At 37.2% G+C, this 19,626-nt stretch overlaps 1 protein-coding gene across 3 annotated transcripts in view; it reads right to left on the bottom strand.

Moving 5' to 3' along the window:
• Positions 1-19,626, bottom strand: part of CADPS2 (calcium dependent secretion activator 2) — a gene marked incomplete at both ends in the record, with an annotated part of 299,698 nt that overhangs the window by 104,960 nt on the left and 175,112 nt on the right. For all 3 annotated transcript variants that reach the window (XM_080355871.1, XM_080355872.1, XM_080355873.1), the window contains 3 exons: positions 4,582-4,785; positions 5,917-6,025; positions 10,930-10,996. In XM_080355871.1, the coding sequence (XP_080211997.1) occupies positions 4,582-4,785; positions 5,917-6,025; positions 10,930-10,996 (380 nt within the window). The remainder of the gene's footprint in view (positions 1-4,581; positions 4,786-5,916; positions 6,026-10,929; positions 10,997-19,626) is intronic.

Here is a 19,626-nt window from a genome sequence, read left to right as displayed (position 1 = left end):
ATGAATTAAAAGATGAACAACTTATATGAACACAACTACACTACTGAAAGTACTAAACTACAATGTGAATTATCTATAGTTTCCAAAATGATCCACACACAGATAGAAGTTTTCCAAATCAAATATGTTTAATGTATGACTGGTTTCGACATTACTTCTAAGTTTTCCTTCTTATATTGATATCTGATTTATTGAACCATTATTTACAAAAAGACAGATGACAGAAAAGAAGGATTAATATGTATTTCTACCATTGATCTCACGTACAAATTAAACACAGCAGAATCTTTCTTACATTAACTGGCTTGATTTTTTTCTCTGGTTAAACAGAGAAATAGAACAGACTACCCTTTTTAAAAAGAAAATATGTGTAAGTACTGACAAGTAACTAAGTATTTTGAAATCAGGAGACTGGATATTGCAAATGAAACAGATTCAACATTCTGATACAGTCATACAGATGATCAGAATGTGTAGGGTGACCTATTGAATAAAATGCAGCTTGTGAAAGCAGAATATGCTTATACATAATTTGGTAAAATAAGCAAAAAACATTTATTTAAAAATATAAATAGTTGCTAGATTTCGTTCTACAGAAGGATCCATGACTGATTAACGTCTTTTTAAGTGAATTAAATAGTACAGATAACATTGTCAAATAGTAACAGAAGATCTGTTACCAAACATATTCAAGAAACAGAAAAACAATTAAAAACTTACCTTTGCCAGCTGTAGGCAAGCAGGAAATAACAGAAAAATAGATCGAGTGTAATACATTACATTTTATTTTACTGTTATGATATACATAAAAGATAACTGGTAAATCTTTTTGAAACAAAATGGATTTTTTTTTAAATGCAAGAACTTCATCAAAGACTATGAGGTATTAATAATGACTATGATTTAAAAATTATTTAACACCCTACTTTAAAAGCTGTTAGAGTGATTGTATTTTTCAAACTCCTACACAAATGAGTTTGTTCAAGCTACAAGCAAATCCAAAAGACAGAGATAGTGTCGCATTGTGATACAAAGTGAGAAAAAACCACAAATCCATTTTATTCTCTACACTTCCTCAATCTTGGCAAGTATTAGGAAGGTATTTAGGGAGAACTTTGAAACAGTAATACTTCTGCTTTTCACAACTGATTTTCTTCCCTTCTTAATGGACTTTGTTGTCCTGCTTTCAAGTTGCCCCTAACTCAAACTCATTGTTTTTTGGCTGCTATTGCCATGCTACACTATTTCAGGTTGCATATTTAGCAAAAAAACTATCTTTTTTTTTTTTTTAATCAAGGTAGTACAAACATACGTATTGTAAAACCATACTGAAAACTTATAAAAGCTATTGCAGGAGTTTTAGCAAATTCTTAGAGTGTCCCTTTACAGAAGGATATCCATTTTGGCAGAATAGCAACCTGAATAAGCCTTTTACCATCTTGCAAGAAACTTCCAATTTTAGTCTTGCTGCTAAAGCTAAATCATCACAACCTGAGGGAATTAAAACTACCAAGAATTCCATGTTTATGCCCCCACAGGCTCAAGTGGTTCCTAGTGATAAAAAAATCACAAGGCATCATCTCTGTCCCATTCCAGACCAGAAGCAAAGACACGTTTTCTGTAGTGTTTACTCTGTGCTAGGGTGAACTACAAGAACTGGCCTTGCAAAGTGGTGACCTCCTCTTTTTTGTAGCTCAGTGACATCCCTGCAGGAGTTTAAGCACTGTGGAAGCAATTTGAACTAACTCAGGCAGGCAGGAATGAAGAGCAAATAGAGACAAGAAATCTAGTATTGTAGGGATTAAAAAGATTTAAACGCTGAGAGTAGTAGGGTAAGAACTATGACTCTTATACAGAAGAGGCTGGAACTGGTTGGATGAAGATGAAGGTGCACATGCTTTTTTTGCAAAAGACAGTGCCAAGACATGCATTACATTCCTTCAAGTGCCACTCCATATAGATAGTGACATCAAGAACATTTCTAGTCCTGGTCATTGACCAGGACTCCAAAGTGCTACATGCTTAGAGACAGAGGCCAGATGTATCTTGAGAACCTTATTATTTAAATATCAGACAATGAAATAGCAGATGGAGAGAAAGTGGTAGATATGAGACAGCAGCTGGCCCATATGGCCAGACTGTCAGGTTGGGGACAGCACACTGGTGGACTGCTGGTGTTTCGCCAAATGATAGTTTTGAAGAGGATACTAATCAGTTTTTGCATGTTTCTGAGTAGCATGGGAGAGAGCATAAATGTAATTTACTGACTGCCTAAGGTGGTGGAGCCCAGTGTTAAACTTTTCTTTCTAAAAGGAAGATGGGGGTAGCTGGAGGCAAGCAGGAATGGGACATGTAGGGGAATGGGGGAACATGCCAGCAGGGTGGAGTTGCTCCACTCTTCCATGCGGCAAAGCATATGATGGATAAAAGGATGCCAAACCTCCTGAGAAAACTTTGTGAAATGAAAAAATGTCTTTTATTTCTGCTTCTAAAACATTTCATCAATTTAACATACAGATAAAATCCTCTCAGAACTATTTTAAAACAACTGCTTGACAAGAACCTTACTAATTATTCCTAAACTGAGCAATGCCACCTAAGGTTAAGCACTGGTATTACCTGTGTATATGTACTATGACACCAGTAGCTTAATATTAATCATATTCTGATTTTCCCACAGAGCCTCTGATGTAGCTAGTTCAGAGACTGAGAGTGATATGAATATCATTTAAAAGAAATATGAAATTAGTAATTTATTCCCATATCATTAAACTGTGATAGGGAGAGAAATTTTATAGCACTTATCATTGGCATATCCAAACAGATAGAAAATATTAATGTTATATTTTCATGACTAATCTCAAAGCATTTCTTCACTTGGCAAATTGCCTGCACTTCCCAATTACACAACATTGGCTGATCCACTCAGATAATTGAAATGTCCACAGAAGCTTCCTCCATGATGCTCTTTTCATCAGATGGATGTTTCATTTGGAAATGTCTTCAACTGTGCTTGAACTTTAATCACCCTAACTGCCTAAGATAATACCAAGATACATCAATCTTGTTCTTTAATTCTTTACTACTATCAGTAATTTTCTCTCAGAAAACATACTTTCAGCATATCTATACTTGCAATTGCTCTTTGTACCTCTTTATTTCTATAACATTTCCTGCCCTGTGGTCAGTGTTTTCTAGTTGCTTTTACTTCCATGTAAGTTCTGTGTCCAAGAAGAACAGTAATTCCTGTCTGACTATGGTCACCTATTTTGTGCTTTCTAACCCATGAACATGAAGAAGAAACGTTAGAAGAGGAACTCGGTGAACTCCCAGTCCCCAGACCCAGGTAACCAGGAGGGGGAGAGCAGAAGCACTCCTTGGCTATTGCCCCTCCTTTTCTTTGGCAGTGTTACTCACATTCTGCAAAATACTTTACTGTAACACCCCCCATGATGCACAGTTAGTTCAGCCTTCACAGTTGGCTCAGATTAAAAATTCAACAGATGTCAGTGCTTTTGTGACATAAACCATGTTTTTTTCAATGTTCTTGACAGCTCAGTCAGGATTTTATATACCTGCTACTGAGATCAACAAGCACATTTTCCTGTCTTCTAACAGCACAATGTTGAAAGGTTACAGGATGAATGGAAGTCCATGAGACCAGGTGATGGCAAGGCTGATGGAGGATAATGGGTTTGGGTCAACCTGCTATAGACTTCAGACATAAAACCAAGCTGAGTCTAAACGTGTCTCCCTTCTGTCATTCTGCATATACAGATATATGATAAAGACGGATTATTGTATACAGTCCAATCACATTGTAAACATTTGATAGCTATTACAGAAATCCTTGGATTGCACTAGATAGATATATTGCACTTGGATAGAAAATTTCCTCCCCTTAGCCCCTGAAACAAACAAACATAATCTTCACATGTGCAGGTACCTATATGACAGAATACTTTCAAAGATTATATATAAGAAAATTTCAAAATACACCTAATATATACTACCTATCTTGATTTTCTTTGGAAAAATATTTTCTTCAGAGAAAGATGAGGAAAACTTAAAATGGATTTAAAAGAAAAAATGTTTTATATGTAGTTTAATATTTCACTGGAGGGTGCAAAAATCCAGCAGCTCATCTAGTGCCTTTCTGCTCACAAGGTACTGTCTGCATTGTAATTTTTAGATAATTAATACATACAATGTGTGATAAATCTACAAAATTCTGAGAATAGATTGATCTCTTTCTATTCAACACTATGCTGGCTTGCTACTAAAACATATAATGTAAACCAAACACCATCTCCATGGCAATATGTAGGTCAACTGTAATGAATATGAAGCTAATTGTTGTATTTTCATGGATTATAACAAAAGTAATGACCTGCAAGTCAGGATGTCCCTGGCTGGTAATAATAATCTGAGTTAAAGAGCTTCTGGCTAACAACAAATTGCTAGGCACATTTCCTTAGTGAAGGAGCTCTGCTTAATTAAACTTCATTGAGGGAGCTGCTTCAATATTTTACCAACTAAAACCAAAACCAAAGCCGAAAAAGAAAAAGAAAGTCAACTTACAAAGTGGGGATATATCTGTGTTGACATTTCCTCCTTTTGGATTCATCTTCTGAGCCTGACTTGCAGGAACAGGCTTATATGATTGACCTGTGGCTCTGTACATTGCTTGAACCCAGAGTATTCTGTCCTGCTCATCATCACTGGCAAATATCACGGTATCACCTTCTTTAACAGCATTGAAAAACATTCGACCACCCTGAAGACCTGGAGCAGGAAAGAGGAAGGTAATCTTAATAAATAAAAGTTGTTTCTGACGTTCATTACATTATGAATTTTCCTCTGTGTGTGAGGGGGTGTTAAAACATTTTATAGATATTTATGACCTACAAAAAAGATTAAAATCTAGAGATATAATATCATATGATAACACATGGAAGTAACATATAAGCAGAATAAACACAGAAATCGCAGGATAAAATACTTCCATAATTCCACTTCCAATTAAATTCCAATTGATTTCTTATTCATGTTCTCTGTGTCACATGCTATTTTACATTTCTCTAACATACCCTCTCTCTAGGCATCATTTTCTTAGCTGGAAGTTCCCATCAGCTTTATGTCTCTATACCTCTTATCAGTGTTGCTGCTCCTTCCTTTGTACTTCTTGCTCATTCCATTGTTTGTTCTGAGAGCGCATAACCAGAACAGCACACAACAGTCAACATGGCTGCGCAGGGGATTTTTTTATGACAACATTGTTTTGGCTTTCCAAACACCTTCTGAGCATTATTCACCTTCTCAATTATTCCAGGCACTGAGCCAACATTTCTGAAGATCATTCTTCATTCAGTACCTTAGAGGTCTCTTAAATCCATAATCCTCCACTTCCTCCACTGCATAGCTGGAGCAGAATTGTCTTTCTCTACATGTGTAACTTTGATTTCCCTCTGCCATTTAATTACTAACTTGTGTAGGTTTTTCAGATATATTCAAATTTATTTTTGATTACTCCGAGTAATTTGTCTTTAGCAAGGACTGTGATCATTCACCTTCTTTTTAACTAATTTATGAATATACTTCACAGTACACTGACACAACTCCACCACCAAAAATAGAGACAAAGGGAAAGACTGACTAGAATTCATGATGTGCTCCTTGTATCATATGCATTCCTACAATGTTTCAGGCAACCCTATTGTAAGTTTGTTGTTCATTCTTCTTACAAGCAGCTTCTTTCTAAAAGCATGATTTTTCATGCTAGAAAATCCTAATGTAATAACTGCAAAACCTTCAGGTGCTGGAAAAAAGAACCTTGGGTTTATTTGCTGCTAGTTCAAAATGAAAAAATTGAATTAGCTGTTTTACACAAATATACTTCAAAATCATGAAAAGTACCTGTGTGAGGAGCTGTATAATCCACAGTGTATCCTTCGAGTTGCATCAGTTCCTGAGGCTCAGATTTCTTTTCTCTGTAACTGCACATTGCAAATGTATATTGGCTAACCTGAATAAGAAAGCACTTCTTAATTGCTGAATTCCATTCCAGAACACACATACCACTGTGTAAATTAGCTTTCACTTGTGCTGAAGATATAAAGCTCATTTTTTTTCCAGAAATATTTACAATGTAAAACTTCATGCTTTTCCCCCTTCATGCCAAAAGGATAGGAAAAAACGAACCAAACCAAACCATAAACACATCGCTCTGCAGTTTCGTGAAATACAATGTATTTTTTGCTGCTGTTTTATGGAAAACTGAAAGGAAGAAAATTAGGTTCCGGTAAGGAAATACTTGGTACTATGGTACTGACCAAACTGCTCAGAATACCGTGTGAGGAAAAAAGTCCTCTATTCCAAGAAGCTGGACAAAAAAAACCCCAAAAGTACTGTTTGCATAAGGAGTGCCACAATTATCATGCAGTTGGAAAGACAAACAAATAATCTGGCCAATTCTAGTTAAAGATGTTAAGTACCGGAACCTTCAGTTTGATTTTGTCATGCAGTTTGTGATCTTTTGCCCCTGTGTTCACACCTATCTCCAGTTTGCATGGCTCAGTGGACTCTGTACTGTTTAGGCCAAGCATCAAGTACCATTATTAAAAAAATAATAAAACAATGAGAAGATAATCTGTCATCACGTAGTTTGAGACTCCAGAGACACAATAGAAAGCGATAAGGAGAGCAGAGGAAAAAGCGACTGGAAAGATGGAGAAAAGAATGTAACAGCTGGGAGAGGAAATGCAAGCACTGAAACTGAGATGTTCCCACCTTAAATGAAGAGCTGGAAAGACTATAAAAGGTGACCAGGAGAAAGAGTTTGTGACTGTTGAAGACTTGAAACTTAAGGGAACTGAATTTACATGGGCCCCTGAAACTCCCGTCTTCAAGGACTGAAGGATACCTGTCCCACTGACTTATTTTGAACTATGATATCATTTCTAAGATCTGTAAAATTATGCAAGGATCTAAGGACAGGCAAGCAGCTTGTCTAAGAGACAATGGACCATCTTTATCTCAGTTGCTGACTGCTCAGGTAACTGTTACCTAGACTTGTTGCTCTGGCTACAACTTTAGGAATGATCCTTCTTGAAGTAAAATTTTGACAGCTGATTTGACCTTCATTCATATATTCGCTGGTGCTGTACCTGCACACCACTCTACCTGGGTGTCAAGTGACTTCGACTGCTATTGATGAAAGATTTTTGAGCCTCTGGAAAAGATTTATATTTTTGGAAAATAAGGATAGGAGATGTGATTTTTATCTGGATGATGCTCTAAAAATGTTTCATTATTTTAAGCCTTTTTTTTTTAAAAAAAAAAGGATTATGCTGTGCTATGTGTCTGCAGTGTATGGCAACTGAACATCCCCTGCCACGGCATGTATGAGCAAAAGGAACAAGTGTCACACTCTCTCTGCAAAATTGCCATCGGGCCTAAAATGCTGAACTGATGTCTTCAGAACCACAGCTGAAGTCTACAGGTGAGAAAAATTAAACAGGTATTCCAGTTTAACTAATACATTAGTAAAGTGAAAGCAGTTTTATTGGATATAAGAATTTGAGAGATGCTGTCAGGCAACTGAAACTGAGTGTCAGCTTTCTACATCAAATTTAGTACATTCACCTAAATGGACTGTGTCAAGGAGAGAGAGAGAAATATAAATAAACACAAACCATACAGACAAACTCAGCCATCAAAAAGGAAGCTAACATACACTAATTCTGGAAACGCATAGAATGCTCAGCTTTTTCAGATTTCTTCTGCCACTCTATGGTTTTGAAAAACAGCTTGTGGACAGGCTGATCTATGTGTCTTTGTTCATTTTTAACCTTACTCCTAAAACAAGACAGAGATTATAATGCTGCAGATTTTACTTTCAATCAAATACATTTCAAAGGCATTCTCTTATTTAAACAGACAACTTATTAAAACATTTTCTTGCCAAAATCAGTCTTGCACTTCATCTTTTTGTTGAAAATGAGACATTTTAAAGTCTCTTCACCAAAGAAACAGAAAAACTCCAGAAAACTTTGCTTGGGGGAAAAAAAAGTCATAACAAAATAATGTGGAACTTGCCTTGTTGGTTTACATTTACAATCTCTTAAACCCTTTTCCTTATTGTTATCAGTGGCTGCTATCAGTCACTACAGAAAGAACCACAGCACAATCGTTAATGCCACTTTTTAATATAGATCTGTGATGGGGTATAAGTGTATTTTTAGTAGTTAATGGATCTGTAGGTAGTGGAATAATGAGTACTCAAACATCAGGATTAGGTGGAACACATTCTCAGATGAAAAACAGAATTAATCCACCTTCTTAGATAGTGATGCTTAACAGGAGAAAAGGGAACCCTCTTCCTATAACTGCATTTACCTGAATTTCATAATTTTACACAGGTCTGAACACTGACAAGCAGCTCTTCTACCTACTTTTTAATGAAGAGGAAAACAAACCATTTGTGCACGCACGACAGACAGATATGCTTAGAAATGTGGACATGACTTATGAAAAGTGTCACTAGGGGATGTCCCCATGGGGCAGGGGGACCCCGTGTTGAGCGTGTTGGGAGGAAGCTTTACTGCAAACCTGGAGGCTGACTCTGTGGCCCCTGCTACGGGGCATCACCAGGCAGCCAACTTCAGAACTTCAGAGGCAAGAGCCTGCATAGCTGGGGCATTTAGAAAAAAATTAACCATGAACCAAATCACTGACTTTTCAAATAATAGAACAGATGAAATTAAAATGACAGAAGTGAAACTGTATTCAGATTACTGGAGGAAGATATTTTCAGACAGTAAATGAAGTGAAACACAGCATGTCCAGCTGAGGCTTTTTACCTAACATGTTATGTCCCTGTCTTTTCCTAGTTTGAAATGAGTAACCTTTTAGAGAAGTGACTGGACTGTAAAAGGAAGAAAAGCAAATATAATGAAGAGGTTAAAATTTCCAGACTCTGTAACCTTCCTATAACATTGAGCTATTCTTTCACAAACCACTAACAAGTTCTAATACGTGCAGCAGTAACAAAGATGTACATTACTCACATCATGCTCCTGAAAAATCAACATTATTCATCTAATTTCACACCTGAGTTAAATTTCCAAAGCATGTGTAAATCATACTGATAGCCTCTGTCTTAAAACTGCATTTCATGGCCTTAATATTTTACTAATGTAAGCTAAATGCTAATCTATAGAGCAAGACTCATCAATACATCAATAACATATCAATACAACATACTTATATTCATTACCGAATGCTTATTTCACACGTATTGACTTCAGCTTATTGTCAGTGTATATATCACGGCTGGACTACATAAACAAGGCAGAGCTGTCTGGATAGCAGATATTGATTTAACACAGTATTTTTTATATAGCCTTACTGAGTTGATGGCTGCTTCAAAATGACATAGATACCTAAATCCCATCACAGTTGGAAAATTCCTGTAATATTCTCCTCCAGTATTTCAATTTCAGCATAGAAAACAGAAGATAGTTAAAATTAACTTGGCTGGAATAAACCTGTCTCCCAGGTGGCTCCATATCACTCACACAGAAAGACTATGTGGCTCTTAGGTGTGCACTTTAAAATGCAGATAACACCTGTCACTCAGAGGGGGAGAACAAAGTCTTTATTTTTTGTGAAATGGGGAATGTAAAGTAGGAGGATTATTAAATAAAAGCATGAAGGACAAGGGAGCACCTGGCTTTTTTTTTTTTTCTTCCCCTGTAACTTTATTTTCCCTTCACATATATGCCTCGCAGCTTCCCTATATAGAGATCTTCCCAACCTTTACGGATCTTAATAAATCCACAAAAAGTCTCTTCATAGAGTGTGGATGGGTTTTGATAGATTAAGACCTGTTGCTGAATTAGTCAGGCTCAAAGGTATCTCAAGGCCACTTTGAGAAGAGTCTGCTGTGAGAAAGAGGGGCGTTCCTCAATCACCGGGCTCCTGGCGTGGTGTGAATCATCAGACGTATCATCAGTGAGACTCCAGAGCACGGACAGCCCACGATACTCATTTAGCGAATCCATGCTTGGAGCGTGGACGCGTGATTAGAATATAGTTACGTATATAAGAAGACTTGTTTCTGTAATAAATGGCTTAGCGTGATTCACATTGAATCGACTTGTTTTGCTTAGTCCTTATCTCGCTCTACAACAGAGGACCTTGGTAAAATCATAACCCAAATGAATTCAGTAGATTTCCCAGAAGATCCTGTTCAACCTCATAACCATTACTCACTGATTATCAATATGCAAGACAATTCCCATAGAGGCCAGGGAGAACACTGTATTGACATCGAGCTCAGCAAGAATAATATGCAAATACTCTCCTCTTTTAACTTTACTAAAGACCTTGTTCAGGATTTTTTCTTTTTTTTTTTTTTTTTTTTTACATCGTTACAATTTCCAACATTTAGGGGTAGAAGGAGACCAGGCTCGTGTGACTGACAGAGCAGTACAGAAAGGAATCAGGCTTTCTGTAAAGTAGGTTTAGAAGCCTTCATTCTTTAAAGAGCCTTGTTAACAGGCTTCATCCTTTGTATGATGTTTATGGAGATTCACAATTTAACAGTTTTCTGTCAACAAAACAAAGAACACAAAAGAACAATGTTCTCTGAACTGGTTCAGATTGTAATATCAAATTTGTAACAGCAATCTGAAGATATGCACAAACAGAAAATAATTATTTTTCCAAAGACTCATGAAAGTCACTCATTTCTCAGTTTTGGCCACTCAAAACCTACTTTTCTATACCTATTCTATTAATCTCATGTTAACGTCACTGCATATGTTGCCTTAAGATACTAATTTACTAATGGCTTCAGAAATCACACGTAAGAAAATTGACAGTCCAAGAGTACTTTTTAATGAAATTTCATTGCAGATTACTAACCTGAACAAGAACAAAGTAGCGTTTTTTCCACCGCTTCCAAACCTTCTGTCCTAGAGCATACAAATATCTGCAAAGGAAATAATGAAGAGAATGTTTTTCCATTAATAAGCAGCATAATATTAGGAAGATTCAACACAAATGAGTGTATTCATTTGCTCTTCCTACTCTGCTGCTTCTTTAGTGCTGTCACATCTAAGAAGTGATTTTTCTTCTATTTACTCTGATCACAAAAATGCAAAGAGATATTGCTTATTACTCAAAATAAGACAAAAAGCAGACACAAAGATCTCATATTTGAGAAAGCTAGCCTGCTTATCACTTATATTTCACCAATTGCCTCTGAAAGTAGAAAAAATAGTTTCAAGTAGAACACTTTTGACTACACAGAAATAACGAATGTTAGAAAAGTTAAACTGCCCAACACCTCTTTTGTATTTTTTCTTTCCATGTGAGAAGTCGGTCAGAGTGCCCGTCTGGGAAAATGTTCAAATAACAAAATGCTGGCAGACACACAAGATTAATTTTTTTTTGTTTGTTTCCAGAGTAAACTAGAACCTATTTTCCCAAACAGAAACACTTCACTACAAACACTTTTAGATTACAAAAAACTCCTTGTCACCATAGCAATTTCCAGACTTTGAACGAGATGATGTAATCAGGAGTGTCAACCAGTGAGATGACAAAACCACAGATGTTTATACTGTTTGGTGGTAAAGGAAGCACCCTCATTACTCAAGAAGTTGCAGCACGTTTTATGGCACTATAGTGACACTTTTTTGTGTCACTGTGGTCATGTTGTAGTGTCGTTAACAAAGACAGCAAGAGGAAAAGGATGAGCTGTGGGATTGTAAGCATGAGCCTACGAGTGGTAAGGATCAGCTGCTTAAAACCTGATAGGAGAGCAAAGTGTTACCCAGGAGATGTCCCTGCTAGCTGCCCAGCTTCTATCAGGGCATCTAGTACAACTGGGTGGGTCAAAGGCAGAACAAAGATCCGAATTGTTTAGGCCAATGAAAGTTGGCTTCACAGGGCACTCTCCAGAGGATGCTGGCACATATATTATGGAGAAGTTATAACAGTTATGATTGGAGATGGTTGGTTGGATGGTTGGTAGATGGGCAGGTACCTTTGTGGTTAAGAGGACAGGGTCTGCTGCTCTCTAATTCTGATCACTTCTGGGGCTTTGTTGCCTGGTGGTTTTTTACTCAGTTGAAAAACAGAGCAATGAACCAACATCTCATGTGAAACAGGCAAGTAAGATGCAGCCAAAACACTTTTTCCACCTCTCCTGGGCATAAACTCAAGCATATTCTTTCTTTCCTACTTTAGGTATCACAAAGGATGGTTATTATGTAATGGCTAGTAGTGGTTTGTCAGATAATGTAGCAGCTCCTTCATTACTACAGCACTGGTATCTTGCTGTTCTTCAACTCCTGCTACACCTATGTTGAAGCTCTGCCTCCCTTGGTTTTTCTGCTTTCTGTTCATATGAGAGAGAGGACAGTTGGCTTTGTGTACAGGATTGCCCTGTGATGTAGCCTTCTCTGAATAGTCCAGGTCCTGCCACAACCTTTTTAAATTCTTAATTCTGTAATTATTATACACTCAATAAAAAGAAAGGAGAGCAAGTAAGGGTTATGTCAGAAAAGGTACCAAAAAAGGGCCTACTAGGGTTTACTTGAAGGTTGATAATGTTTTGCAACTAAGGAAACAGCCCACAGTGACAGGTGCATATTGCCCCGTAAAATATGAACTGTTTTACTTTTCATGTATGTTTCAAAAGAGCCAGGCCTGTCCCCCTAAACCAGAGCATTTACTGTCCCCAAAGCATACCGCATTGCAACTGCCCCTTTAACCCCTTTACTGTTGCCATAGAGTGGAGGGGGAATGATGGATGAATTTTACTCAGCCTTAAAGATTAATGACTGGGGGGCAGAAACATAAAAGGTTCCACAGTGGCTGGTCCCAATCCTGCCCTGTTCTTCACGGTGATTCTGCCACCGCATCCCTCAGAATATCCTGTAGGTTTCTCTGATGTTTGTCAGAGGACAACTACCCCATGGACTGTAAAAACTGAGAATACACAGTCCTCAAATGCTACAGTACAAAGATATCCTGACCGTGTTCCCATGACTTAAATGACTGCAAAGGAGCCATAGACCAACAGAGGAGTCTTCTTGATTGAGAGTAATCCTGGAATCATCAGCAGTAGTCACTTCAAGTTTTTCAAAAAATTCAGATTTTTCTCACTTTAATTCAGCTTCCAGAGTTGAGATAATCTAAAATAATTCTTGAATTATTACTGTTCAGTCATACACTGAGAAGGAAGATACTGAAACGGTTCCCCTGTATCTGAGCACTGATACAGTAATTGCTTATTACTAAATTGATTTATTTTGACTTCTGTTTAAGACCATGTTCTGAGAGTGTTTAATGAGTACACCGACAAGAAATTAGGAAAGATTGGTTTTCTGATATATATAGAAGCAGATATAGACAGCAGATTTTTAGTTGGTAAAAATATATTAATATAATAGATATGTATAGATAACATCTCCATCTGTACATGTGCACATTAGAAAGAACATTGACAGTTAGTATGTATATGCTTGGTTGCCTTCTTCAGTCTTTTTATATTACTCACATAATTTCCAGTGACTCAAGACCAGTACACTTGCTTTTATACAGCACACAGAAAATAGAAAACACGTTGAGTCATTAAGTGTTACCCCAATGTAAAGATTTTCTAACACAGCTTTGCAGTAATATGAAAACACAACCAAACATACAAACCATGCAATCTTTTTCCTGAGACTTTTGCTTTTAAAATAGTTCTACGATTTTATTTTTCCTGACACTATTTAATACTGCTTTCTTTCTCTTCATTGATTCCCAAATTAAAAAGTAAAAACTGGATTTGTATGTAGTCACAGATTTACCTGATTATACCTCACAATGCTTACAATATAGTAGAAAAATAAGCATTAAATATTTAAAGCTCATTTTCCTGGAAAACAAATAAAAATACAAGAAATTACATTTCCATTATAAAACACAGAAACACCTACATAAAAATGTTTTTTATATCATCTTGTGTCAGTCACAATCTTTTCTCCTCCAGAAAGAGAACAAACAAACTGAACAACCATTTTCTTTAAAAAGTCTGGGCATCATTATATTTTAAATACATAACAGTTGAATATTTTTCAAAGTGCATTTCCTTGTGCTACAAAAATGCAAAGCCATATTGCTAAATATTAGAGTTCAGTTTCAATTACGTGATGGCATAACAGGAAAGAAGATGGCAGCTTATTTGCTCCAAGTCCATGCTGCGAGAGTGCAGGGTTCTACTTTTTGATGAAAAAATCAGCACTAATGAATAGCTGAAAAACATAATTGAGTGTGGAATACTGGAGCTATTCACTGCTGGAGAAATGAGAAAGGACTTACTACTTCTACAGAGATCATTTTTAGACCAGCCTTTTTATTCTAAGGAATGAAGCAATCTATCTACATCTTGAATGATAAATTCTCTACTTGTAAAAGGCTTCATTTATCACAAACAATGAAAAAAATACAGAAAGAAAAATCAATACGTGTAGCAGTTTAGTCCAGCAAAGGCCTTTCTTAGAGAGAAACCTCAGTCAAGGTTGAAAGAGCAATTAATGCAGTCTCAAAAATCTGGGCCACTCTGATAGAGTTCGGTTAACATGTGGCAGAAGTAATCATCCACTTGTGAAAATGATTTTCAGTTCATTCTCAAACACCTTTCAGACACTCATGATCCCATTTAACTGACAACAATACAGGCTATCTGTGGGCATCATTGCATTCGCTGTGAGAGCCAATGGGGACCAAATGCCCACAGGCACTTTCAGTCATCCCTGTGCTTGCATAAAAGGAATCTGCCTTGCACCACATTCCTTCTTTTATTTAACCCCGCAAGATTAAGCCATTTTTTGTCTTCAGTTGAGGATGAGAGAGAGAAAACTGATTCAAGACAACAATATGACCTGGGTCATAAGAAACCTAGCTGTAAACATTCTCGGATTCATTTTAGTACTTTCTGTGCTCTTGAGAAAGAGAACTAAATAAGCCTTCAACAGATGGAATGAAAAAAAATCAGCTAAACTTCTACTGTAATTATGCCTGCTAAGAATAAAGAAATGTTGAAGAATGTCAAGTAATACAAACATCACAGCCACAGAAGACAGTTCCATTTATTCCAATGAGCAAGATACTCATAATATGAATAAGAAAACGTGTGGGTTTTTACCCCCCTCCGCAAACAAATTTCACTTACAGTATAAATGGTTATTGGTGTGCTGGAAGATCCGATGTCCCTAGATTCTTTAACAGTCATATTTTACTGCACTCCAGAGCGCTTCAATGTTTGTGAATATGCATGCCAGTACTTATGGAACCTGTGAAGTAACTGCAATGGCAACTTGAGAATTACTAATCCAATTTATGTCATATCATGAAAACTATTTGGTATGTAAGGTGGGAGTGTTTGTCAAGACAGAAAAATATCCTTTAGCCTTGAAAGAATTCCAAGTAACAAAAGAAAGAAATCCTTGAGATGCAACAGAAACATAGAAAGTGCTCCGATTCAAATGTAATCTAATTGTAATATAAACAGGTAATGCAGCACAACTGCGAAACAGCTGGTGCTGAGGAGCAGAAACCCACTCTCTGTACTTTCTGAAGCAGAATTCTTCTGACTAGTTCTAGTCCGAACCCATGGACCAAATAGCTACCAGTGGCTGCAGCACATACAGGTGCACCCCTGGAGCTCATCTCTTGGTTTAATTCCCCCTAAAGGCACAACAGTCTGTGAATACAAACTGTTCCATGATGTGAAGCAAACCACAGTAAGCAGGAACAACTACGAGATTGGTTTTAAAAGTGAAAATCTGAATTCAAATGTGAATGTTGATGTGGTAGAAAAAGTCTCAATTGCAGTGCTCTCCCTTGAGCATCCAGTTTGACTGTGGAAACAGTTCTTTACACTGTCAGACCTGAAATCAACTCAGAAGCATTCCGAACATCTAGAAGCATCTGGGCATCCAGCACAGACATCTCTCCACATCACTGGAAGCACATGACACTGCAATTAGACTGAAAAACTGGTGACTCTTTTTCCAGCCGGGTGTTGAAATTATTAGTTGTCTAGAAAGCTTAAATGGCTGAGGTCCTGTTAATATGAAAAATCTACTTTTGTTTTGAGGTCATACACTGCCACTGATGGAATCAGTCAAAACAGCCTGCTCAGTGTCACACTGGTACAAAACAAATCAATGAACTAAGCCGCCAACCGAAGCAATTCCAATTCTGGAGTCCCAGTGTTGAAAATAGCTCCCTTCTGGGAAGAGTGGCAGAGAGTGATAAGAGCAGTGAACTCTTTTAGGAATGATACTTGGCTTTGGTTACTTCTGGCTGCTTATGTATTTCTTTTCACTGTCTGGAAAGCTACTTTTGAATTGACATAACTTTAATTTCATAAAGAACACAGACCTCAGCAGAGATAGCTGTGTGTTTTTATGGTAAGAAAACACACAAGTAGAACAAGGTGCATAAATTTCCACACTGAAGGCTGTCCGTTGTAAGTATTTTCATAATATTTGTTGTCATCATCACTAGTAGGTATTTTAAAGTCCTTATGAACTAGTATAAAGATATACATCTGATCTAGCAAATGCATGAGGAAATATGTTATGCCTGATATCTCTATTTGCGATTTGAAATGAAGCACAGAAATTGTTGTAATGAATTAGTCTAGCACTTTTCTTCAAATTGTGCACACAGGAGATGTTTATTCAGAATTATCTTTTAAAATTCTTCACAGATAGATCTTAAAAAAAAAAAAATCCCTAAAGTAATTCAAATAAACCCACTATTTTTAAACTTCATCAAAGTTTTGAAAAAAAAACCAGCTTAACAAGTCCTAACTTACCTAGCCATTATTTTCTTAATAGGAACATTGCTTGACACTTGAGTAGCGCTTTATAAACCTCAGTATAAACTACTCCTCACAACACATTCAATGAGTGAGGTTAGCATTATTACATTAGTTTCTGTGGGAGAGAAACCAAAGCCGAGAAAAGTGAGAACTGCTGAGGTCTGAGGTCCTGGTGCAGCAGAAGAAACGTTCAGGAAAGCCTCACATCAGCCCTCGTCTTCCAGACACTGGAAAATGCATTTCAGAAGCCTGTAAAGCTGTTACAGCCTTTTCACACTATGTGTCAAAACATGCAAATTGTTCATGAATTACAAAAAATAGAAAAGAAAATGCTCCAAAGTGAAATGGCAAATTAAATGTGTCTGTCTTTGTGACTGCACTATGCCACTTTCAGTGACCACGTTACCCTTGTATTTCGTATGGATCCAGTGTAAACTACCAGGGGCATATTTCACCTCCAGAGCTCTGCAAACTGCCCTTTGGAAGCGCCTTTCTGTGTCCATGGGCTACAGCAGATCCCTAAAGTGCCCTGAATCCAAACGCAGGCATCGCACTTGCCTGGAAACAGAGGAAATGAAGGAGGCTTTCTGCACTCAGGCATCATGAAAAGTAGATAATGTGACATTCACAGAAAATGATTTTTGCTTGCAGTCTGACAAAAGTCCTCATTCTAAAAAACAATTCAGAATAATAGATATTAGTTTGCTCTTTTCAGTCAGCACTGTGAGGTAAAGATTCTGGGATGCAATGACTTGACTTAGATGATACTAAACAGAGACTACTTTGACAGTGAAGATTTTAAAATGCTTGACACATTTAGTAGAAAAAAAAATTCCTTTCAGTTGTGCTACTACCGAGCAGTCCAGAATGAAAAGTGCTAGAGTACAATTCAAGCAACAACGGGGAAAATGCAGTTACATCCTTGGAATGTATATATAATATTTGAAATACCAGTCTCTCCCCACACTGCAGAAATAAAAAGCTTTTTACTGGGAACTATATGATTTTCTTCTGGATTAAAATTTTGATACCTCATGCTCTCATAAATTGGAAAACTCCCTTTTAAGCTACCAGGCTTCAGGTAAACACTGGAACCCACAAATACCGTTTCTCTTTCCATAAATATACAATGGCAGAAAAACATGATGCTGTCCATGTCCGTGGTGTAGACTGTCTCCATACCGTCTTTAGCACCTCCAAGGAATGTAGGAGCAGTGCCAGACATTAATTTCCATTCTCACACAGCAATGCAACTGTTATGGCTTGTTTCCATGAACTCAAATTAGTTACATTTAATTGTGCGTTTTAGACATCCCTGGATCGGTTTGTGAAAGAGAAATTCAATTGCATTGAATGTTAGTATATGCAAAGAACCAAACCTGACTCAGAAAGTTCTTGGTCTGCAGACGGGTGAAGTCTGCAAGAACACTGAGACTACTCTTAGAAACTTTGCCAATCAATCATCTGCTGCTGGCCACAGCGGGAGACATGATACCGGGTTAGATGAACTTCTGGTCCAAGACAATGAGGCTAATCTAACATTCTGAAAGAGACGTTCTGCCTTGGAAAACCTACCCATGCAGAATGATAACTGTAGATGTGTAGAGTCAAAATAGTACTGGTCACCTTTTGATGACAACACAGGAGTAAGAACAAGGAATAAAGTTTTCATAGCATGACACAGCTAATCAGTTCTCTTATAATATCCATTTTAAGAAACCTTCCTATGCAGAATACACAAGATGCCAAAGAAACAAAAAGATTTATGACTCTATGTCACTTTGGCTCTTTTGAACTTTCTCTATGAAAGAACATAGAAGTGGCTGACCAAAAGCACATTCAGGCCTCTAAATCGTTCCCAACAGGATGCAGGGGGAAGCAGCAACTGGATGGGAGCCTGCAGTTACACATCCCCAGAACTTTCTCCTATACTCATGCTATTATTGCTTCTAGGAGTTTATCTAGAAATGGTGTCTCTATATTTATGAGTTGCTAGTGGATTTTAGTTTCAATGAATTTCCATAATGGTTTTCTCAACCCTCCTAAGCTTTCAAAACCTATACCTAGTAGTACAGTCCTACATCTCAACTACCTGTGCTGAGGGGCAGCTCTTTCAGTTCACTCTGAAATGGGCACCTACTAGTATTGTTTAGTGATTGCCTTGTGGCACTGGAAAGGACAGCTTTCAGTGTATGATAATCTTCATTAGAACCGCTAATGTGATTGAGTGTTTATCCTTGGAAATGCCACACAGAAACAACCAACCTGAAACTGAATTTTGCAGGAGTTATTCTGGGAAACAATAGAAATGTCTCACTGAGAAATATATTCCCTTTGAGTAACTCACTTTCGTATTCCTTCACAGAAATCAGGATTTTTAAAATGGATTAACATAATTAGGAAAAAAAAAATCCTAAAGAAATGTTAATATCTTGAAAATGGTTTTGATTTTGGTGGTGGTTAGAAAAAAACAAAATAGTGGTATACAAGAAAGATATGTCTATAACAACAGCATGGATTTGCTCTTTGTCGAAAGTTCTTTACTGTAAAAAATACATGGAAAATAAAAAAAAATCAAACGCACTGTCCCTGCACTAGAGTTATTAAACTGCAGCTGATTCATGTTTGGTACTGTAGGACTTCAGGCACACAGAATTTACCACCTGTGAGAGAGCATCAGAGCCATCTACCGGGGTCAGCCCATTCCTGCTGCACAGGATTGCTCTGACAAGCAA

The sequence above is a fragment of the Nesoenas mayeri genome, assembly GCF_963082525.1.
Source record: "Nesoenas mayeri genome assembly, chromosome: 1".
Taxonomy (NCBI): Eukaryota; Metazoa; Chordata; class Aves; order Columbiformes; family Columbidae; genus Nesoenas; species Nesoenas mayeri.
Note: the sequence above shows the minus strand (reverse complement) of the source record. Positions and strands in the feature narration are given on the sequence as shown.